At 42.5% G+C, this 24,346-nt stretch overlaps 1 protein-coding gene across 2 annotated transcripts in view; it reads left to right on the top strand.

Moving 5' to 3' along the window:
• The window catches only part of ADAM12 (ADAM metallopeptidase domain 12), a 189,079-nt gene that overhangs the window by 101,578 nt on the left and 63,155 nt on the right, over positions 1 to 24,346 (top strand). For both annotated transcript variants that reach the window (XM_082222835.1, XM_082222836.1), the window contains 5 exons: positions 7,865 to 7,941; positions 13,053 to 13,236; positions 18,496 to 18,561; positions 21,176 to 21,247; positions 23,531 to 23,700. In XM_082222835.1, the coding sequence (XP_082078961.1) occupies positions 7,865 to 7,941; positions 13,053 to 13,236; positions 18,496 to 18,561; positions 21,176 to 21,247; positions 23,531 to 23,700 (569 nt within the window). The remainder of the gene's footprint in view (positions 1 to 7,864; positions 7,942 to 13,052; positions 13,237 to 18,495; positions 18,562 to 21,175; positions 21,248 to 23,530; positions 23,701 to 24,346) is intronic.

The raw sequence follows: 24,346 nt of genomic DNA, 5'->3' as shown, positions 1-24,346 counted from the left end.
TTAGATCCAGCTTAACTGCATTTTAAAAATGTATATGTTTGATGTAGAAGTAGAAGCATTACACATCTTCTTAAGTTCCTTAATAAGACAGTAGTAAATGGAGGTTCATGACGCCTCTTGTCTTAGATTGGAGCCGTAAGGTTTTTTAAAGCTTTTTTTTTTAATTAGTCGTTAAGGTGAACAATTGAAGCAGCAATTTATACCCTGGTAGACTAACCAGTTAAAACAGTTTTTTAAATATTGCAGTAGAACCCTTTTTGATACCAAAATGCAATGCATCTTGCACTCCCAACATTTTAATGCTTACACATATATTTATTGTAAAAATACGTTTTCCTGCAAATAAAACATGTTGTCACCACAGTTTGTGAAATATTCACTGCTAGTTTCAAATAGTGAAAGTGAGCTGCTACTAATTTTAGATATTTTTACCTCTGCAAAATGGCAAAATCTCAGAATTAAGGAAGTGTTGCTAAGTAAAGCTTCATCCAGAGTGTTCTATACTGCTGACTTTTGATTTTAATTCTGATTTTTGTGAGGCACGGTTTTCACCTAGAAAGTAGATAAGATGATGAGAAATCCATTATCATATATCTTACAGGTTTTCAAAATAGCTTAAACACCCTTCGGTGCCCCAATCAGGAGACCTCAGTGCAAGCTTCCTCAAACTCGGCCCTCCAGATGTTTTGAGACTACAATTCCCATCAACCCTGACCACTGGTTCTGCTAGCTAGGGATCATGGGAGTTGTAGGCTCAAAACATCTGGAGGGCCGAGTTTAAGGAAGCCTGCCTCAGTGCATGCAGAAGGGATAACTCTTCCCTCCCCCCACTGTTTTCCTGAATAAAATTAATCCCCCAAACTGCTCTTTATCCAGTAGAGCAAAACATACAAGTACTGAACATGTTAGTAAACATATTTGGATGGCATATGTGGAGTGGATGATGTGTAAATTATTCCCTTGTGCACACCATGCTAATTCCTCCACTGTGCTGTTTCGACCAGTGGGAATTAGCATGGCACTATCACCACCCAACTTAAGGTCTTGGATCACTGAATTAAGGAAAAGCTATATCATTGCTGTTCATTTTCTAGATCCCCAAATATACAAAAATAAATAAATAATAAAAATACATGTGGGGGGTCGTGAGTCAGACACTACTATTGAGATATCAACAAAGATGTCTAATTGATCTATCCCTTACTTCATCATGATCAATGCCAAAAATGAGGAATGGCTTATTTTGGCAAGAACAATTTACATGGCTTGATTCCTTGATTTAGCATCTCTGACAGTAGAAATTATACATGTATGTTTTAATATTAGCTCTCAGTTTTTTGACAGTCATAAATGTGCTCTAGCTTGGTGCAAAACTAATGACACCATAAATATAGGTTTTACTGGGGAATGTTTAATACCACCCTGTTTCCCTTCAGATCATCGTGTCTTCTCCCTGAATTCTAGTGTTCACTGTACCTCCTGTCTTCTCTTGTCAGAGAGAAGATGGACACTTAAAGGGGACTGAGTTTAAGCCTCTGGTTTATAATTTTAAAAACATAACATTGTGTGTGTGTGTGTGTGTGTGTGTGTGTGTGTGTGTATATATATATATATATATGGTTTTGGTGTCTTCGGGTGTCTTCCCGTGTAAGAGTCGGGGTGTCTGGGCGACGTTTCGACGAGGTCTCACTCGTCATCTTCAGGCTGGTGCTTTCGGCTTCTTGTTACTGGAACAGAGCAGAATCTGGTGTTTGAGTTCCTATAAATACTGTTGAGGGGTGTGGTGTATAGCCTCCAACGTTTTGGGCAGAGAGGAAGTTCCTAGATTAGTGTGCCTTTTCTTCTTTTGTTCATTAATTACTTGAGGGATATCTTGAGTGATTTCATGAGTGATATTCTGAATACCACTGGGTGGGTCATTAAGTGTAGATTAGTTGCTAATGACCCACCCGAAAGCACCAGCCTGAAGATGACGAGTGAGACCTCGTCGAAACGTCGCCCAGACACCCCGACTCTTACACGGGAAGACACCCGAAGACACCAAAACCTGCATTCCTGTACCCGTGAAAATCTACGAAAGCATATATATATATATATATATATATATATATATATATATATATATATATATATATGCAGGTTTTGGTGTCTTCGGGTGTCTTCCCGTGTAAGAGTCGGGGTGTCTGTGCGACGTTTCGACGAGGTCTCACTCGTCATCTTCAGGCTGGTGCTTTCGGCTTCTTGTTACTGGAACAGAGCAGAGGGGTGTGGTGTTGTTCCAGTAACAAGAAGCCGAAAGCACCAGCCTGAAGATGACGAGTGAGACCTCGTCGAAACGTCGCACAGACACCCCGACTCTTACACGGGAAGACACCCGAAGACACCAAAACCTGCATTCCTGTACCCGTGAAAATCTACGAAAGCAAATATATATATATATATATATATATATATATATATGATAGATAGATAGATAAGTCTCCTCTCATGTGGAATCCATCACCAGCTAAGATAAGGCATGCTCATACAATCTGCTCTTTCACATGCATGCTAAATGAATTTTTTAATTGCTGTGCTCTGATTATTTTCTAGTGTTGTGCTGTTATTTTAACAGTTTTACTCTGGTGTGTATTTTAGATTTATTTTTTTGTTTTCTCTACATTGCCTTAATATTTTATAAGTTGGGCAGTTTATAAAAACCTTTAACATAAATTATATATCCACAAGGTGATATCCAACTTTAGTAAAGGTAAAGGGACCCCTGACCATTAGGTCCAGTCGTGACCAACTCTGGGGTTGCGGCGCTCATCTCGCTCTATAGGCCAAGGGAGCCGGCGTTTGTCCGCAGACAGCTTCCGGGTCATGTGGCCAGCATGACTAAGCCACTTCTGGCGAACCAGAGCAGCGCACAGAAACGCCATTTACCTTCCCACCGGAGAGGTACCTATTTATCTACTTGCACTTTGATGTGCTTTCGAAGTGCTAGGTTGGCAGGAGCAGGGACCGAGCAACGGGAGCTCACCCCGTCACGGGGATTCAAACCGCCGACCTTCTGATCGGCAAGTCCTAGGCTCTGTGGTTTAACCCACAGCGCCACCCGCGTCCCTTACTATCCAACTTTAGTCATACTCTAAATATCCCCATTTAAGTAAACAGGCTTACAGTGGTGCCTCGCAAGACGAAATTAATTCGTTCCGCAAGTCTCTTCGTCTTGCGAGTTTTTCGTCTTGCGATGCACGGTTTCCCATAGGAATGCATTGAAAATCAATTAATGCGTTCCTAGGGAAACCGCCTTCAGACCAGGTCCGGGGACAGTCTGTCCCTGGACCTCTTCTGAAGGCTGGGGGGGGGGACAAGGGCTTTTCTTCCCACCCCCAGCATTTTAAAAAACCCCGGGACAGCGGAGGACTTCTCCGCTGTCCGGGCGATGTTAAAATGCTGGCGGGGCGGCATTTTAAAATCGCCCCGGACAGCGGAGGACTTCTCCGCTGTCCGGGGCGATTTAAAAGCCCCTGGGAAGGCAGGCGGGGGGACAAAGACTTTCGCCCCCCGCCCGCCTTCAGAAGGTGTTCCCGCCCCGCCGCCCGGCTTCGGAGCAGCGTTCCGAAGCCCGGCGGTGGGGGCAGGTGTTCCCGCCCCGCCGCCCGGCTTCGGAGGCGGTCCGAGGACAGTGGGGAAGACGCGCTGCGCTTCCCCGCTGTCCCGGATATTTCCCTATGGGCTGTCGTCTTGCGAAGCAAGCCCATAGGGAAATTCATCTTGCGAAGCGCCTCCAAAACGGAAAACCCTTTCGTCTAGCGGGTTTTCCGTCTTGCGAGGTGTTCGTCTTGCGAGGTACAACTGTATATATTTTGATTCCAATGGGTCTGCTCTGGCTGAATATGACTTCATAGAATCATAGAATCATAGAGTTGGAATAGACCACAAGGGCCATCGAGTCCAACCCCTTGCCAAGCAGGAAACACCATCAGAGCACTCCTGACATATGGTTGTCAAACCTCTGCTTAAAGACCTCCAAAGGAGGAGACTCCACCACACTCCTTGGCAGCAAATTCCACTGTCGAACAGCTCTTACTGTCAGGAAGTTCTTCCTAATGTTTAGGTGGAATCTTCTTTCTTGTAGTTTGGATCCATTGCTCCGTGTCCGCTTCTCTGGAGCAGCAGAAAACAACCTTTCTCCCTCCTCTAGTGTGGTGTAGTGGTTAAGAGCGGTAGTCACGTAATCTGGGTAACCGGGTTCGCGTCTCCGCTCCTCCACATGCAGCTGCTGGGTGACCTTGGGCCAGTCACACTTCTTTGAAGTCTCTCAGCCCCACTCACCTCACAGAGTGTTTGTTGTGGGGGAGGAAGGGAAAGGAGATTGTTAGCCGCTTTGAGACTCCTGAAGGGGAGTGAAAGGCGGGATATCAAATCCAAACTCTTCTTCTTCTTCCTCTATGTGACATCCTTTTATATATTTGAACATGGCTATCATATCACCCCTTAACCTCCTCTTCTCCAGGCTAAACATGCCCAGCTCCCTTAGCCGTTCCTCATAAGGCATCGTTTCCAGGTCTTTGACCATTTTGGTTGCCCTCCTCTGGACACGTTCCAGTTTGTCAGTGTCCTTCTTGAACTGTGGTGCCCAGAACTGGACACAATACTCCAGGTGAGGTCTGACCAGAGCAGAATACAGTGGCACTATTACTTCCCTTGATCTAGATGCTATACTCCTATTGATGCAGCCCAGAATGGCATTGGCTTTTTTAGCTGCCACGTCACACTGTTGGCTCATGTCAAGTTTGTGGTCAACCAAGACTCCTAGATCCTTTTCACATGTACTGCTCTCAAGCCAGGTGTCACCCATCTTGTATTTGTGCCTCTCATTTTTTTTGCCCTAGTGCAATACATTTCTCCCTGCTAAAGGTCATCTTGTTTGTTTTGGCCCAGTTCTCTAATCTGTCAAGGTCGTTTTGAAGTGTGATCCTGTCCTCTGGGGTGTTAGCCACCCCTCCCAGTTTGGTGTCATCTGCAAAATTGATCAGGATGCCCTTGAGTCCATCATCCAAGTCGTTGATAAAGATGTTGAATAAGACCGGGCCCAAGACAGACCCTGCGGCACCCCACTAGTCACTCTTCTCCAGGATGAAGAGGAACCATTGATGAGCACCCTTTGGGTTCGGTCAGTCAGCCAGTTACAAATCCACTGAGTGGTAGCATAGTCAAGACCACATTTTACCAGCTTCTTTACAATAATATCATGGGGCACCTTGTGGAATGCCTTGCTGAAATCAAGGTAGGCTACATCCACTGCGTTCCCTTCATCTACCAGGCTTACGTTGGATATCAACCATGCATTTTAAAAGTTTGTTATTTTACATTTTATTAACAATAAATTTGTTACTTGTTCTAGTTCAGGTTTTAAAAGATCTAGACATATCTTGAGATTGCCATTTAATTTGTAACATGAGTTTTTATCCATGCATGTGTGCTGCAAACACATTATAACCTTCTCACTGTGTACAGTTTCATTTCCATCGAAAAGAAAAGAAAAGAAGAAATACTCTGGCGCTAAACTAATATTTTCTTTATGGTGTAATCGAATTTGCCAAAAATTCATGCTCCTGAACTATTAAAACTCAACCCTGATCTTTTCATGTTATTGCTTTCACCAGCAAAATCAAGGTGGTCTTTAGAAGCCTTCTGTCTGAGACTATGTAATTGAAAACCATGCCCTGAAACTGAAAAGGTTAATTAATGCAGCTTAGATGTGAATGAACCAAGTAATAAGAGGCGAAGTAAGATGACTGTCAGGTTGAAATATGAGTGATAACTTTCCCTTGCACTAATAAGATAGCAACCTTTGACAGTGAGGCATTTGGCTTCCATATGGTATTCAAAGGAGCGAGAAATGAAAAAGAAAAAGAAATGCTGGACATAATATAATCATTATTTTGTAGCCAGGTCTATAATTGGAAATATGGTATTACCTTTCATCAACAATAGCAAATGTGCATCTTTACTGAGTATGTATCTTTTAGTTGTGGTTGTCCTTTGTAAGCAGCTGGTTTTATTAAAGAAATACAATAACCCAGCCACAAAACATAACAGGGTTGTAGCTGCTGAAAATACAGTTCTCTGTTATTCCTGTTCTTAATAACACACCACTTCCAAGTCAGCATAGTTTAATAAAATGCTTTCAGCCTCCCAATTTCTTTTCACCTGATTTTTTCTTCTTCTGGAGCTATAAAACCAGGAAATTGTTTTATTACATTGCACAGTATGCTTAATTATGTCTTATGGATCTCCCTCATATTACTAACGACAATTTACATCTTATAGTGAAAGCCTAAAGGTGAATGACAGTGTAATTTGCTCTGCTGTTTAATTTTACAAAATGCTTCCCATCATAGTTTTCCAATAACATAATCAAAAGAGCAGGCTTCTCATAAATAAATGTTTTAAATACTTGCTTGATCTTTGTCTTTTATTGAATGAGGCACAGCGTCATTATTGGCATAAGCTCATTTTAATCCAGTATTAAATACAAACAAGTAAAATGATTATTTCAGGTTATTTCCCTAATAACCTGAATTCAGAGAAGGCTTTTCCAATAAGAGGAACATAAAGTTTTGTGTGTCAACAATAAGAGCACACATACTGACCTGGTTCACATTTAATTCTAAACCAAACCATGACTGAGCAGGAATGACCAACTAAGCCTTCTAAGGAACCAACTTAGGAAAGCTTTCCCGCCAAACACTGCAGCATGCAAAGACGACCAGCTCTTTTAAGGATGCTCTCAGTGAGGAATTGGTGATAGTGGTGTCATTATCTTTCCCCTAATCTACAAACAAATTTCCTTACTCTCCTGGCTGCCCCATGGAAACCCCCCTCTCTGCTTGCACAAAAACTCTTTCCCGCACCAGACCAGGCCCCTGCAACCCGACACACCTGCCACCCCCCTTCCCACGCAAAACCCAACACTCCATCATGGCAGGCTCATGCACTGCAAACTCCCTCTTTCACTCCCTGCGCTCCAGCCTCTGTACGCAAAGACTCTCTCTCTCAAACTCCTCCTCCCAGCCTCGCTCCACCCTCTCCCCATGTCCTGTGATCCTTTTCCCTCACAAACTCCCACTCTGACTCTCATTCTCCTCCTCCCACTGGACCCACCCTCTGCCTGCACAGTTTTGAGGAGAAGGAGGATGAATTGGAATACGGGGGGAGGACCTCCTTCTGGCAACTCCTGCCGGCAAGCTGATGCCACATGTTTTGGTCTGCTTTCCTCTGGACCACATCAGTGAGGTCTTGTCGTCTGGGCAGCCCAGGACCTCCATACCCACTGCCCAGGCTTGCACCCTGGAAAAGTCACTTCAGTGCTGTTCACACAGCAGAAGTGACACAGGAGGCAGCAGTTATGAGTTGCTGGTCTCAGCAGCAGCAGCAGCAGCAACAGATGCTCTTATTCTTCAGTGGTTTTACCCCTGGAGGCACACTCCAATGTCTCTTGAGACAAATGGATACCAACAACGGGGGCCTTGAGGAAGGGGTGTGTGGTTTGAGGATAAGAGGCCCACTGATAGTCTGAGCCCCCAGAAAGCTAGAGCTGGCCCTAGTTATTGTTAACTGTGTACTGGGCCCAGGAAAGCCTGCTGGCATCCCTGAACCTGGGCTCACGGTTTGTTTCACCTCGAGAAGCCAAGAACAAACCATGACTATAGTTTATAGTTTGTCTAGAGTGAACCAACCTTGTTTTTTCCTTCTGAAGAGCTGCAGCTTGTTTGTTTATGCTTAACTGTAGTTTGGTTTAGCATTACTTATGAAATGAAATGAGCTGAGCTATAGATACTGATTCCCCCCTCACTATTCTCTGTTCAATTAGGCTCATTGCTACTACCATGGTCATGTCCAAGATTATGCCGAGTCTGCAGTAACTTTGAGTACATGCTCTGGACTCAGGTAAGTGGGACAACCTTAAATCATAAAAACACCTAACCTTGCCAGATTATTGGCAAGTGGACAGTCTTGTTCACCAGTCGAAATGGTTCTGGATGGGAGAGCTTTGGAACCAGCTGGAAAAGGTTCCCACCCCTGGTTTGGCAGACAGCAGAACAGGCAGTTTCCCCTACCCTATCCTGTGCTGCTGCAGTTATCTTCTGAAATGGGTAGATCTATTTCACTACTGGTGGTAAAACAATGTAATTGACCTGGTCTTCTGAGTCAGAGGAAGAGTTCATCCTTTCTTGACTCTTTACTACCTACTGAACAGAAGTGAGCTTCACAGTGTCTGACTTCCCTTTCCCCTCCTTTATGCTGAAACAGCAGTTTTTTGTACAGTCTTGTCCATCTTGTCTCTCGGTATGGGATGGAGGAAATACCTTATAGCACTAGTGAACATAGAAAACAATATTTTATACTGAGTCAGGCCAATGAGCCATCTCACTCAGTATTGTTTACCCTGCCTGGCTGCGGCTCTCCAGGGTTTTAGACAGAGGTCTATCAAAGCTACCTGGAGATGCCAGAGATTGAACCTGAGACTTAACCACATGCAAAGCAGATACTGCACCAGAAAGCCCACTGACCTTTAGTTGACACCATGAAAGTTAAGCTGAACAGTGTCTACTCAGAATGAATGTAAGCCCCATTGAGTTACTTACTTCTAGGGATTTAATTCCAGGTAAGTGTGCATCGGATTGCAACCTTCCATGTCACCCCAATTCCCTACTGCTGTGAAGGGATGAACTGTGGTTACAGAAAGAACTTATTTGGGGGACAATATAGCTCAGTGCTGCTGTGTGATGAACATGTGATAGCTTTTAAAAACCTATCATTACTAATAAAATATAAATCTGAAAACTGAAGCCCTCAGTAGGAAATAATCAAGAATTCTCTCTGACCTTAAATAAAGCAGAGCTATTTTAAGTTTATATTGTCAACAAAATTAAGACAAAAACTTCTACATTTTGCACATTATTTAGATATTAAAAAGGTTGTGAACATGGGAGGGGGGGGGGAAATGCCCAGAAGAGTGCCACATTTATTTAATTAAGCTTTCTCATAAAGTTAGCAGCTGTAGGAAGTTGTTGGCCACTGCTGGTTGTATCTTTGCAGAGTCTCATTCATGTTGCAGGATGCGCAGTGGCTAGGAATGTTTACATGTGGCTGAATAAGTCATCTTCAGTGTCATTCTCAGCTTTATTGAAGGTAACTTAAAACACCACTACATCCTATCCTCTGTGTACTCCACTGTAAGAGTATATAGCAGGCATCCCCAAACTTGGCCCTCCAGCTGTTTTGGGACTACAATTCCCATCCTTGACCACTGGTCCTGTTAGCTAGGGATGATGGGAGTTGTAGTCCAAAAACAGCTGGAGGGCTGAGTTTGGGGATGTCTGGTATATAGGATCAAGCTTAAGGAATCCAGTGCTGCTACAGGATATGACTGGCACCTTTGCACCAGCATTGTGATGCAATCCTATCATTGGCATGTTTCACTGGTGAGAATGAGCAAGTGTGCAGTTTCCCACAGTGAGGATCATAGAATCATAGCATTGGAAGGGACCCTGAGGATCAACCCGGTGCATGCAGGAATATGCAGCTGTCCCTTATGGGATCAAACCTGCAAACTTGGTGTTGTCAGCACCACACTCTAACCAACTAAGATCAGGGCCACATCACTCCAAGGTTTGTTCTGTGGGAGGGTGAGTAATCCTACACTTCGTTCTATGGAACTTACTCCCAGGTAAGGGTGTGCAGGATTCCAGCCTTAGTATTCATAGGAAAGCAATTACATCAACGTGTGCTAAAAATAAGACATCTGCCTACTTGCTAGCCCACAATGCCAGCAAGTCACATTAGGCACCTATTAATCTGATCTCCTCAAAAAAGGACAAAACGGAGACAATGATTAAGGAAGGAACGCTATGAAAAAATAACTCTGGTAATTAAGGACAATTATAGCACATGTTATAGCTTTCCATTATTTTATTTTATTTTATTGATTGAGTGACTAGTGGGGTGCCACAGGGTTCTGTCTTGGGCCCGGTCTTATTCAACATCTTTATCAACGACTTGGATGATGGACTCAAGGGCATCCTGATCAAATTTGCAGATGACACCAAACTGGGAGGGGTGGCTAACACCCCAGAGGACAGGATCACACTTCAAAACAACCTTGACAGATTAGAGAACTGGGCCAAAACAAACAAGATGAATTTTAACAGGGAGAAATGTAAAGTATTGCACTTGGGCAAAAAAAATGAGAGGCACAAATACAAGATGGGTGACACCTGGCTTGAGAGCAGTACCTGTGAAAAGGATCTAGGAGTCTTGGTTGACCACAAACTTGACATGAGTCAACAGTGTGACGCGGCAGCTAAAAAAGCCAATGCAATTCTGGGCTGCATCAATAGGAGTATAGCATCTAGATCAAGGGAAGTAATAGTGCCACTGTATTCTGCTCTGGTCAGACCTCACCTGGAGTACTGTGTCCAGTTCTGGGCACCACAGTTCAAGAAGGACACTGACAAACTGGAACGTGTCCAGAGGAGGGCAACCAAAATGGTCAAAGGCCTGGAAACGATGCCTTATGAGGAACGGCTAAGGGAGCTGGGCATGTTTAGCCTGGAGAAGAAGAGGTTAAGGGGTGATATGATAGCCATGTTCAAATATATAAAAGGATGTCACATAGAGGAGGGAGAAAGGTTGTTTTCTACTGCTCCAGAGAAGCGGACACGGAGCAATGGATTCAAACTACAAGAAAGAAAATTCCACCTAAACATTAGGAAGAACTTCCTGACAGTAAGAGCTGTTTGACAGTGGAATTTGCTGCCAAGGAGTGTGGTGGAGTCTCCTTCTTTGGAGGTTTTTATGCAGAGGCTTGACAACCATATGTCAGGAGTGCTCTGATGGTGTTTCCTGCTTGGCAGGGGGTTGGACTCGATGGCCCTTGTGGTCTCTTCCATCTCTATGATTCTATGATTCTAATTTTTGATTGGAATGCTGTGTTGATTGGCATGTGATAAGTAAAACCTGATCATTATGTTACCCCATAAAAGCTTCTAGATCATCTTGTAGGCTTGGCATAATTTTTAAGACTGTGCCCTCCCAGCTTCCCTGGAGCAGGGTCTTACAGGAAAAGTTCTCTTTGCCTAGGGAGGTAGCTAATACTGTGTATTAAGTACCAGTAGCTCATAGCTATTTGGATACAGGAATTAAAGAATCTCTTATACAGCTCAAAGCTTTTGGCAGTAATTACATAAGCCGGAGTGCAGCCACTTTTCAAAAGCAGTAGGAATTATTGCTGTTTATTCCTAAGGATGCTTTCTGAAAGGATCTAGTTAAGCCTTGTAACACCCTGTTGAGAGAGCTAAGTGTTATCCCTATCTTGCAGAAGGAGAATCAGTTGTGGTGTAGAGAGGTGATTTGTATTGCACTATGAAATCTTGGGAGGTAGGTGCTTAGGAGAAATGGAGATATCTTCGTCTCCAGCTCAGTACCAGTTTTGCAACAAAGACTGAACTAGTTTTCATGTTATCCCTCATGGAGGTGATCCACATTCATTGTCAGGAATTAAATTGCGTGTTGGCCCCTGCAATGGGTTTGATAGCCATTGGTGGAAGAGCGGTCTTGAGCTGAAGAGGAGCAAGTAACAGACTTCTTGCTTCCACACCATCACCTATACTTTGAGCTCTCTCTTGGATGCGTCCTTGATTTCATTCTTCATTGAGCATTGTGAGAATGTAGACTGGACGTTCCCAATGCAGGGAGGGCATGTGGTGACACAGCCCTGTTTTGGTTCACATATCCAACTTGCAAGTCATTACATACAACGGGGAAGGAACAGGAGCACCAAGCAAGCAGGTAGGCACTCAAAGATCTCAGAGCCAGCTCTCAAAGCCTGCTCCACCTGGGTTCTCTGTCTCCCCTCCAACCTGTGTGAAAGAAGGCGAGTGAGTCAAGTAGGCAAAGAAGAGAAGACTTCAGAGTCTATTCCATCAGGATTGTTCCCACTCAACTTCCCACCCACAAAACCGGCTGCAGTTGGGAAGAATCCTGAAGACTCATTCATTATTTTGGTGTCATTTCAATGTGATTTTATTAATGTCTTTTTTATTTTCCTTGTAAGCTGTCTTGGAAGAATTTCTGCTCTTAAATGTGGGATGACAATGATGTTACAAAGCTGCTTAAAATGGTGTGTGCTTTTGGCACAGTGATCATTGATCGAGCATTGAGCTGAACACATAGTGGAGTAATTATAAGACTCTTAACAATATGTGCTGAATTCTTCATGCACCCACTCTCACCATTCTCAACAAACCAATTTGGTCTTATTAACTGATCCAAAAAAAAAAAGTTTTTTTAAATTGATCCTGTTTCCTTGTTTAATTTTGTTTTCATTGGTATTTGCTGATAGCCATACCCTTTGGCATGTTGAATGCCCATACTAGAGTTTAAAGACTGTTGTTTCTGTTTGTTAATTTTTCTTTGGAGTTTTCCAAAACAAGTACACTGCAAAGGCTTGAGCAATGGTCACTTGATATCGATTTGATATTTGTATTCCACTTTTCCAACAAGCGTTGAGCTGAAAGCAGCTCACAATAATCACCATAGTGATAATATCTATATCTATTTTTTATTTATATAATATATCTATAGATACTATAGTTGCAAACACTATAATATCAAATACAGTAACATATAAGTAAAGCAAGCAAGAATAAATTCATTAAAGTCATAATAATTCAAAATATCAGAAAGAGTTGCTGAGCACCAGCCCTGTGCCAGATGACGTCGTCTCTCTGGGAAGAGAATGTTCATGCATTGCTATAAAATGCAAATGCAGTTTGGCACTGGGCTGCAGGGTTTAAGCAGAGAGAAACAATACATTCATTGTAGCGAACTGTATGCCAAGATTACAGTATGCAGAATTTATAGTTGTGCCCCATTGGGGTTTGATCTAAACATATGCTATTCTTTCATACTTATTGAAAATCTGTCACTTTGTTGCAAACCAAGCATACGACATAGCACTATAAAGGAATGCATCATTTATTTGTCTTATACTACAGGGGACTTATTTTGTTTGAGGATAATGCCTATATTTTGGAGCCACTGGAAGGTGCTACAAATGAACATATAATCTACCAAGCAAGGGACTTAAAACTAGCTCTGGGTTCTTGTGGTCATCATCCTAACATCTCAGGCATCACTCCGGAGGATACCACACAATTTATCCAGAAATTTGCTAGCAGGGTAGGTGGAAATTGTACTTTTCTCCTTCATGCTTTTAAAGAATCAGATCTAGGCAAATCTGACATTATGTCTCCATATCTTGGGATAAAGTCTGTTTTGAAGCATATTGCAGCAATACATGGCAAAAGTAGAGAATATTGGGGAAAGCTGATTTACTTTGTACATTGTGCTATTGCCGGGAAAAGGTTCGCATCCACTGTTTATTTTTCCATTTTGTGAATCTTCCTCATTAACTATTCAAGCCACTTGAATTTCTAAGCAGCATCTTTTGTCAGCTAAAGGTTAAATATGTCTGCATAATGTTTAATGACTAAATACTTTGTGGCAAGGATGGGGGTCCTGTAGCCCTCTGGATATGGTTGGGCTTCCAACTCCTGTCAACCCCGGTCAGCATGGCCAATGGTCAGGAATGATGGGAGCTGCAGTCCAGCAGCATCTGTAGGGCCATAAGCTGCCTATCTCTGCTTTACAGAAATAGGTTGCTGTCTGTAGTTTGTCCCTATAATTCTTTCTGATAGCTAGCAGATCAACAAGTGCTGCTGGTGGCCTGATTTCTGTTACTATTCTAATAACAAACTCCAAATTTAGGAAAAGAGTTTCCCAATAACTAAAGACTATTATGGAAGATTCTGCTGTTGAAAAATTATAAATGCCCCAGTCAGTTACACTGTTAAAGTATAGGGTCTCAAACATTTTCCCCATTGGTATATCACTTGAATAAAAATGCATATCAAGATAATGGGAGCTACATACTGTGTAATGAAATGGGGGAAGAGGTTTTGGCAGATACAGCAAATAAGACCACATATTTATATATGCATTAAGCAAGCATTAAAGAGAGGGGTCAGGGAATAATGTGGTAGCAGATCTGTCTAAAGTACTTATTGCATGAGAAGTATTGTAGTGCATAAGGCACATTGGCTATGTAACCCACTTATCATATTTATTAAGTTCAAATTAGGTACACCAGCCTAGCCCAACATCAAGGGGTATTATTTATATGATGGAACAAATGCATTTGCATTGTATTAGCCTTAAAAGGTACATTTCCAAATATTATTGCTCCTTACTGTATGCTTCTAAAATCCGTTTTACCATTGTATGTGCTGCAGCTATACAATGGATGTGTAGACTGTTTCAGTTCATTAACACTAGAACAGCTCATGTATAAATGTGCATAGAGTTCCATATCAGAATAACCAGTCTTGCAAAATAATTTATAAAAGTGAGGGAGCCATGAGTAACGTACTGTATAAACATATGTGATCTTCAAGGCTGTGACAGATTCTATGCCAACGTAGTACACATATGGGTTGGATTCAAACTTGTACCAGCAGAAGAGGAGAAGCACTTTTTTGCCTGCAGACCTCAGTACCACATCCCAGACTGTTCTGGATGTTTAGGAGACAGAGGTAGTGCAGTTTTATGCAATGGGAGTGGAAAAATCAGCTGAAGTTCCCTCAGTTAGTGGGATCCCTCTGCTGAACAGTAGCCTTCCATAGGCAGAAAAAACCTTTCCCATTTGGTGAAGGTGAAGTCTGAAGTCAGCCTTATATACTTAAGGTTCCATTCATATAGATTCTGTACTGAATATGTTCCCAAGAGGAAAAGTTTCCCCCCACATACAAATACTGTATGGAGTAATTAAAGGTAAAGGTACCCCTGCTGGTACGGGCCAGTCTTGACAGACTCTAGGGTTGTGCGCTCATCTCACTCTAGAGGCCGGGAGCCAGCGCTGTCCGAAGACACTTCCGGCTCACGTGGCCAGCGTGATGAAGCTGCTCTGGCGAGCCAGCGCAGCACATGGAAATGCCGTTTACCTTCCCGCTAGTAAGCGGTCCCTATTTATCTGCTTGCACCTGGGGGTGCTTTCGAACTGCTAGGTTGGCAGGTGCTGGGACCGAGCAACGGGAGCGCACCCCGCTGCGGGGATTTGAACCGCCGACCATGCGATCAGCAAGTCCTAGTCGCTGAGGTTTTACCCACAGCGCCACCCGCGTCCCATGGAGTAATTAGGTCACCTTAATAAAAAAGAAATAGCTACTGTTTAAAATGGGGGATTTTATTTTTAATATATTTCTCCAAATATCTTTTGATAAGTACCGGTATGTTTCAAAAGTGTTTCAATTTAACTTTAAGATAAATGATAAAAAGGATTTAAATTGTTTTTTTAAAAAAACAAATCTCTGGCTTTGTACATATACTGTATAAGTTACAGGGAAGCAAGTTTACAGACAACCATGTGTTCTGGTCTAGATATCAAAGATGCACTCAGATACCTCTATGGAGCTCACAGCACATTCCTATTCACATTAATAAGGATATTTGATCTGCACACACGTCTTTTGTTTCCAGTTATTAAGCTCCTTTGTATGAAAAGCACTTTCTCCAAGCAGACTTCACTGTAACAGAGCAGTTCACTCCAGAATAAATCCTAACACGAGACAAAACAAATTAAAGGCAATTTTCAGCAAGGCTGTAGATAAACTCCATAGCTTGTTTAAAGACTTTAAAAAGTGGTGGTTTTTTTCTTCCTAAAATGATAATCCCTATCTGGTGGAAATAGAACTTCAGGAAGTATGTATTGGCCATTTTAAATCTTACTACATGAAGAGATGATTGTTTACAGATTTCAGCCACTTTTAAAACTCAGCATTAGGTTCCTTTCCTCACAGCTTTCCTCAGAAATCTCAGGATGTGGTAGCGTGCAAAGACATGTGGTTGGAACTGCCAACAATTACATCTCCATGTGCTTTCAGCCACCAAGGAATAAGCTTCTCTGAAGCTACTTTAGGGTTCTTGCTTATCTGTTTTGACACTAGATTAAATAAAAAGAATCCTGCAGAGACTGTGAAATAGTGTGGGGAAACAAGGACTCTAAACTGTTTTTCCCCCCTTTGCATTTACATAGTTTGTAAATATGTTATTTTGCTTAATTATTTTGTGTTTGTGTTGTTGTTGTTGTTTTAAAAAAATTACGGTCTTGGATGAATGAGGAGTTGATTGCACTATGAAAGCTGTGCTGTGCAAGCAGAGAGAAGTGATAATTAGGTGTATTTTAGAAACAAATGGTCTGTCTAAGAAACGCATCCTCCAGACAAGTCATGGAGCAGATTAATAATGTTAATCAGACATAAGAAGTTCAGGAGCTTACCTCATATCTCCAGGAGCTCTTTTGTCCCATTTGTTTTTATTTTGAGGTAGTTCAAATTCTTTGGAGCATGAAAATGCTGCTCATTTGGTTGTTTGTACTGTTTGTGAAGATGAATCTTTTTTTTAAAAAAAAGATATTTATTAAAAGTTTAATAGTTACAGAAAAAAGAAGAAAGAAACAATAAAAAGTTCACAATACATCAAAAATAAAGGGGGGAAAAACAAAAAACAACACAATAAAACAACAAGAAAAGCAAAAACATTTAAAAATAAACACATCCAATATCTCTATATCTCTACCTTTCATTTACTTGTATCAGCGACCTCCTCACACCTCCCTTTTTTCCTGCTCAAACCTACTGGTATGTGGCCCTCTCCTTCCGACTGCCCTATATAGCCCTTCAGAGACAAAAAGGTTACTGCCTACTAGTACATTTAATACGGCCGTACCTTGGATCTTGAACGCCTTGCGACTCGAACGTGAGTGTTCCGGTTTGCGAACATTCCTTGGAAGCCGAACATCTTCCGTGGCTTCCAATTGAGTGCAGGTAGCTCCTGCAGCCAATCAGAAGCTGCGCCTTGCTTGTTGAACATTTTCAGAAGTCGAACGGACTTCCAGAACGGATTCCATTTGACCACCAAGGTACAGCTGTACTTTGATTGATCGGTATATCGGTATATTAAAAATATCTTAAGTGCTATGCAGAAAACAGAAGCAACAACAGACAAGTTAAACCAAATATTACAACAAAAAAACCAGTTACATGTAAAAATGCTACATTAATACAAAGTTACTTATGTATTATATATACTTCCCCGCTGTTCTAAGGTTGATCTACCCTTCATTTTTTAATCTCAGTGTATTTTTTCACATTCAAGTACCCTGTTCTGGGGTACAATGAAGAACGTGTAATGTGTGTGTGCATTTCTTGAGGGATGTGCAGGAGGTTAGATTGACTCTACTGATACATGGATTGCACCATCTCAGCAAATATTTCAGACACCCAATATTTTACATTAGCAGCAACAAAATGACATACACACACACACACACACACACACACACACCGATCTAAATTATATTACTGAAATGAAGTAATATTGGGGTAACCAAGAGTGGATTTTTGTGTGGAAGAACCATGAACTCCATTCAGTTCTTAGGCTTCAATTTCGGTTGTTTAATATCTTTGCCCCAGGCTTAGGTCAGTGGACCTCAGGGTTCTAGTAAAAAGTAAAGTAGATCTAATAATCCTAAATCTACCTACCCCTGACTTAAGGTGTTCATCGCTTCTGACCCCTTAGTTTCTTGCCTTGAAATTATATTTCAATTTTAGTATCTGAAGATGTGTATGAATATAGCATGAAAATAAGCAAATCTAAGTTGGTGGTCCTTACTAGATGATCCATGTCGCAAACTTCATTATGTTTGCAATTTACATGTGAATACAAACAACAGGAGAGGCAAAGTGTATCCATGTGTTTAAAATGTGTTATGACTGAAGTGACTATCATGCCAGTCCACTGTACACTAATATTGAAGAATGTTGCACTTTTATCTCATTGCATGGGAATATTGAAATATGGTGGGCCCAGGACATTGTCCAACAACCTTGTTGAAGCTAAGAAGCTCTGGGACTGGTCTGGTCAGTACGTGGATGGAAGTCCACCCAAGAACCTCATCTGTACTAAAACTTGGTCGCTTATGACATTATTGCTAACTATGGTTTAGCCATAGTTCCATGATGGAAGAGAGGTGCGATACAAATTTCATTTTACGCACACACACAAATGAAGTAGTGATATTTAAATTGTTTTATAACATACCACTGTTATAGGAAATAGATATCTAGAGACCTAGGTGTCCTTGGATTACTAATAGCATTCATCTGATCTCTTTGCTCTGTGTTTTAACTTGTATTTTAGTTTAATTATGTTTTTAACTGGCTGCTTTTTATCTGCCCTAATCTGATTTTATTATGATAATTTTTTGTGGATTATGATACTGTTTACTTGCTTTTTGTTGTTGTTGTTGTTATCTGCCTTTAGCATTTTTTTTAATAGGGAAAGGGAATATATAAAAATAAACAAATATCTTTTTTTCGGTAGCACAAGAGGGAAGCCCTGAAATCTACCAAGTATGTGGAACTCATTATTGTGGCTGATAATCGAGAGGTACACAACTTCTAAAGTTAAAAATGTGAAGAAATATATTTGTAAGGGGGTTGTATAAAACTAGTGGAATGATATGCCTTGAAAATTCATTTTCTTTGAGAGAAGGAATCAGATAAATACTTCACTGTCCTCATGTTGTTGCTTCATTGATATCTATGATATAAAAAACTGAAAAAATGAAAACGCTTCTTTAAATTAGTGTGGTGGACTAACCTGTTCCATGGTAAAGAAATATTAATGGTAAATGCTATGTTCCACTCTCTACCTACATGTATTAAAAGTGTTGGGGTGGTTTTTTTATTGTGCTGTGATTTCTACCAGAAAAGGGGGAGGCATAGCTAAGTGTAAGAATGCAGGCATTGCATTTATAAGGTCCCAGGTTCAGTTCTTGACATCTCCACCATGGCCTGAAACCATGGAGAATCTGCTACAATGACAGTAGGCAGCATTAGGCTAGATAGAGCTTGGTATGGTCATTTGCCGGCTGTCAGCATTACCGTATTTTTTGCTCCATAAGACGCACTTTTTCCTTCCTAAAAAGTAAGGGGAATTGTATGTGTGCCTTATGGAGCGAATGTGTGATCCCTGGAGCTGAATTGCCCAGGGGCAAAAAGCAGATCATGCTTTAAAAAAAAAAAGAAAAAAGAGGGAAGTGGGTGTTGAAACAAAGCCACTGATGGCAAGCGATCGGGGAGAGAGATAAGGGATGCTAGCAATAAAGGAGGCTGCCTGGGAGGGGGGAGGTAAAGACAGTGAACTTGCAAGGATTGGAGACAGGAAGACTAAAGCATTGAGGAAAGAAATTAGAAGAAAAGGAGGAGCAAAAACCTGCTCCAGCTAAGGAAAAGACACTAAGGCAAACAAGAGGGAAGGGACTGTTGAAAGGAAGCAGCTGATCAGTAAGTGATTGGAGAGGGAGATAAGGGAGGCTAGAAATAAAGGAGGCTATCTGGGAGGGGGGAGGTAAAAACCCATGGATCCTCAGGATTTTTGCATTGGGACACCCCAAATTTACCATCAGATCACATAGCATGTCCATGGCTACAGCATGCACCAAAAAAAATCACGCACCCACTGTTTCATGGGGCCGCAATGGCACAAAAACATGGTTACAAAGCACGGATTCACATGGATTCTCAAGATTTTTGCATTTGGCTACGCCAAACTCACCGTCAAATCACATGTCTGTGGCCACAGGTGCGTCAGGTGCGTCTTATGGAGCGAAAAATACGGTGAATTGCTAGTCACGACTGACAGCCTAGAAACCATATTTGTGGACTTCTGTATATACATTATATTGCATTAAGTGAACAGTAGTGCACCAGTGAGCTACCCAAGTGAAACAAGGTGCAACCCAATCCAAGGGTTGCAAAGTTTGATGTGTAGCATACACAGATGAACGAATCTGCCTATCTTAGTTTATCACATTCTCTCCTTTTTCAATTTTAAGTACAGCATGAAAAAGTGTATGTATTTTTGTTCGCATTTCTCCAAACATCTGCATTTTCAACCAAATTTTCCCCAACATAATGCATTTTTTATGTTCTTTTCACAAATGTGTACATATCTGTGCACACTTTTCCAAAATAAATCCTTTTTATCTACGTTTTTGGGTTAGAGAACTGCATCACAAAATTCAGAGAAGTGAATTTCAAAGGATAGCTATACTTCCACATATTTGTGTGGGAAGTGCTAATTAATTAGATTCACATTAAAATATATACGGGCCTCCTAAATATAATATAATGTATAATGCTGTCTCTGTTACTAAAAAGTACGTAAAGAATTCAGTTTCTGCCAAGTCTCCACAATGATTTGCAAGGCATGCTAAGGTATTACAAATAGTTAAGCCTCTTTGCAGGTATCTCAAAGCAAGAAGTGGGGGGGGGGAGAGAAATCCCTATCCCTAAATTTGCTAAATCATACTAATGAAATGTGCATGGATTCAGGAAACATAATTCTTGAATGCTTGGAGCTACATTGCATTATTTAATTTTCACCCAACAGAACTAAGGCTATGATTGGCTTGCATTAATAATACCAATTCTGTGGTGTAGCTTCTTTAGATACAGTTTGCCGGTTACTGAATTCAGCAAGGCTGCATAAATTGCTGAGCATTTGCAAAAGAGCTTCAAAACAAATACACAAGACAGATGGTTGAAAGTATCTCAACTTTCTGAAGTGCAACCAAAAATGAAAAACCTCGTATTTAAATGTTTTCCAATTTGCATTTTCTTTTATTCAGAATGACAGACGTTGCCTCTTCAACACCTCTGCTTAAACAGCAGAATTGCTTTCTTCCTATGGCAGAGAGACAGCTAAAATGAGAGCCTTTTTCTTTGCACAATAAGATGGATCCCAGTGAGTCAGCTGTGTGGGATCAGGATGAGAAGCCCTTTTTTGTTGTTTGAAAAACCACACCCCTTCACACAATGTTTGCTTGTTTTAAGGCATATGTGGGTTCTACTGGCAACAATAGGAGCTTACTATGGGCCCATATTGTATGTAAAACCCATATGTCAGTTAATGTCTTCGTCGAGAATGCAAATAATGTCTGCAGAATAATGAGTATAATACTCATGAGTTGATGGTTCTTTGTTACTATTTTTTGTAGTTTCAGAGACAGGGCAAAGACGTGGAGAAGGTGAAGCTGAGGCTGGTAGAAATTGCCAACTATGTTGATAAGGTAACATTTGTGTTAGGTATTCAGATTAGTGGCAGTTCTCACTCAGGGCCACCAGTATGTAAATGAAGGATTGAAAACTGTCGCTCCTGATTGGTTAGCTAGTTGTGAGTTGTTACTGTTTCAAGTTAATTAGTATTATATAAAGCGGCCAGCTAGGTTGCAGTCAGTTTGATTCCAGGAGCAGTTCTAACTGCTGAAATAAAGAGCTGTGAATCCAACAGAGCTGTGTCCTTTGTCCATCTTTTCCACTATTCAGCAGTTTTTTAAAAGGACAACGGTGCTTTCTGTTGCTGTGAAGTAGTCTACTTTCTAACAATAGCAAACCTGCTCTTACTGAAGTCATTCCCCATTGAGAAAATGTGTGTGGAAAGGGGAAACACAGGTGACTCCCCACTTATGCATGAGTCACGTTCCAGCCCCCCCCCCCCGTGGGGAGCATCTCTAAACATCCTTTAGACACCCTCTCTGCTGCTCTCTCTTCAGTCCATACTAAGAATACTATATTCAAAAATATCCACAACTAAAATTGAAGTTCTGTGGCTGGCAGGAGGCTGGAACATGCGGGGGAAAGTTCTGCTGTGCCACCCTGCACACCAAGTGTAAGGCAAGGAGGCGGAGCAGCATATACAAAGCCCCAGTGCACCTCTGGTCTCTTTCGGACTGATGTCCTCCTTGAGCTCTGGGGAGAGTCTCCTTGTGATCCATGAGGACTCTCCCGCCATTTCCGGAGTTGAATTGAATTATTTACTCACTTCCCGGCACCACGTGTGTACGCAGTCATGTGCAAATGGAACACGCAAAAGTGGGGAGGCACCTGTATAATGACCATTAATTAATTATATACACTTCAATAGAGAAGAAGCTTACAACTACAAGTCACCTGTCAGATCTCAAATGTCTGCTAGGCTAAGGAATCTCACTGTTGAGAGAGAGTTCCATCCTTATTTCAGGGATTCAGGGCATATTTTTGTTGAAGTACAACTCACATAGACCTGCAGCGCGGTCGCTGACCCACTTATAATCCAGTTGTCATCTATGAAGTTAGATACAGTGGTGCCTCGCAAGACAAAATTAATTCGTTCCGCAATTCTCTTCGTCTTGCGGTTTTTTCGTCTTGCGATGCACGGTTTCCCATAGGAATGCATTGAAAATCAATTAATGCGTTCCTAGGGAAACCGCCTTCAGAACAGGTCCGGGGACAGTCTGTCCCCGGACCTCTTCTGAAGGCTGGGGGGGGGGACAAGGGCTTTTCTTCCCACCCCCAGCATTTTAAAAAACCCCGGGACAGCGGAGGACTTCTCCGCTGTCCGGAGCGATCTTAAAATGCTGGCGGGCGGCATTTTAAAATCGCCCAGGGACAGCGGAGGACTTCTCCGCTGTCCGGGGCGATTTGAAAGCCCCTGGGAAGGCAGGCAGGGGGGACAAAGACTTTTGCCCCCCGCCAGCCTTCCTCTTCTGAAGGCTGGCGGGGGTGAAAGTCTTTGCTCCCCCCCCCGCCTGCCTTCAAAAGCTGTCCGGCCAAGGCTTCGCGGACCTCTCCGCCAGCAGCGGCAGCGCTGCCGCTGCTGGCGGAGGGTTGCCGGCATGCCGAAGCCTGCGCACGCTGACATCAGCGCCGCGAAGCCTGGGAGCGCTGATGTCAGCGCGCGCAGGCTTCGGCATGGCGGCAACCCTCCGCCAGCAGCGGCAGCGCTGCCGCTGCTGGCGGAGAGGTCCGCGAAGCCTGGGAGCGCTGATGTCAGCGCGCGCAGGCTTCGGCATGGCGGCAACCCTGCAAAAGACGTCCGGGGGAAGCGGGGAAGAAGCGCTTCTTCCCCGCTTCCCCCGGACGTCTTTTGCAGCAAGGGGCTGCAGGGAGATCGCTATCTCCCCGCAGCCCCTTGCTTCAAAAGAGAAGACCCGCTGTCCCCGGGGCAAGCTTCGTTTTGCGAAGCAAGCCCATAGGGAAATTCGTCTTGCGAGGCAACTCGAAAACGAAAAAACCTTTCGTTTTGCGAGTTTTTCGTCTCGCGAGGCGTTCGTCTTGCGGGGTACCACTGTATGTTCATTGCATTTTATATATCTACGTATAAACGTTTCACCCATGCCTGACCATCCTGGGGTGTTAGAAGCAGGGCAGGTGCAACCAGAGAGCATGACCTAACTTCCTTCTTCACTGCATGTAAAATGTTGTCCATTCCAGGCCTCCATCATGTAAGCTGTTTATACAGCCATATTCTACTTTCTAATTTGAAATAAAATTACAAATAAAAATCCAGCATGTTAATTTGGCTGTTTCATCAGTTCTATAGGCCACTAAATATACGAATAGCCTTGGTTGGAGTGGAAGTCTGGAATGACATGGATAAGTGCGCAATAACCCAAGACCCCTTCACCAGCCTTCATGAGTTTTTGGACTGGCGAAAGTTGAAACTTCTACCTCGTAAACCCCATGACAATGCACAACTAGTGAGGTACGTCCACGGATGCAAGAACTGCACACTGAGCAAAGGTTTCTTACTCAAAAAAAAAAAAAGTGCTACAAAATTCTAGAAATTCCAGGCTGTTCCCACACTCCAGATTGCTCCCAAACTTCCTCACCAGTTGATGGGCCACAGTGGCTCCTTGGTATGGGCTCCTGAGGATTTGAGGGTGAAAAAATGATTGTGTGGCCTACTAGAGAACAAAATAACAGAAGGGTCATAATTAATGTGAGCAAACACAGGTGACAATCCTTCTGCAGACTTTCTCTGTGGTGCTGATAGTATCAAAGAATCTCACTTCCTTACCGCACAGTGTCAAGCAGAGGCTTTTTTCTGGAGGCTGTGGAGTTCAAAACTTAGAGCCCTTGAAGGCTTGCTGTGTTTATTTCGTGAATAATATGTCTTGTATTCATGCTGACCTTTGACAGAGTCAGAGATGGATGCAGCTAGGACATCATCTAGTCATGTCACTTCACCTTGTGCAGACTTGAGAAACAGCTTGGAGGCCTTCCACTTCTGTCCTGGATTCTTGCCCTTCTGGACTATTGAAATTGGCCAGGGCTGGGCAGGAGACAATTGACTCAGGGGTGGCTACAGTAATTCCTTTCTGAAAGAATATAGGTCCTTACTGCACTAA

Source organism: Podarcis vaucheri, assembly GCF_965113315.1.
Source record: "Podarcis vaucheri genome assembly, chromosome: 5".
In the NCBI taxonomy this organism is placed as follows: domain Eukaryota; kingdom Metazoa; phylum Chordata; class Lepidosauria; order Squamata; family Lacertidae; genus Podarcis; species Podarcis vaucheri.
Note: the sequence above shows the minus strand (reverse complement) of the source record. Positions and strands in the feature narration are given on the sequence as shown.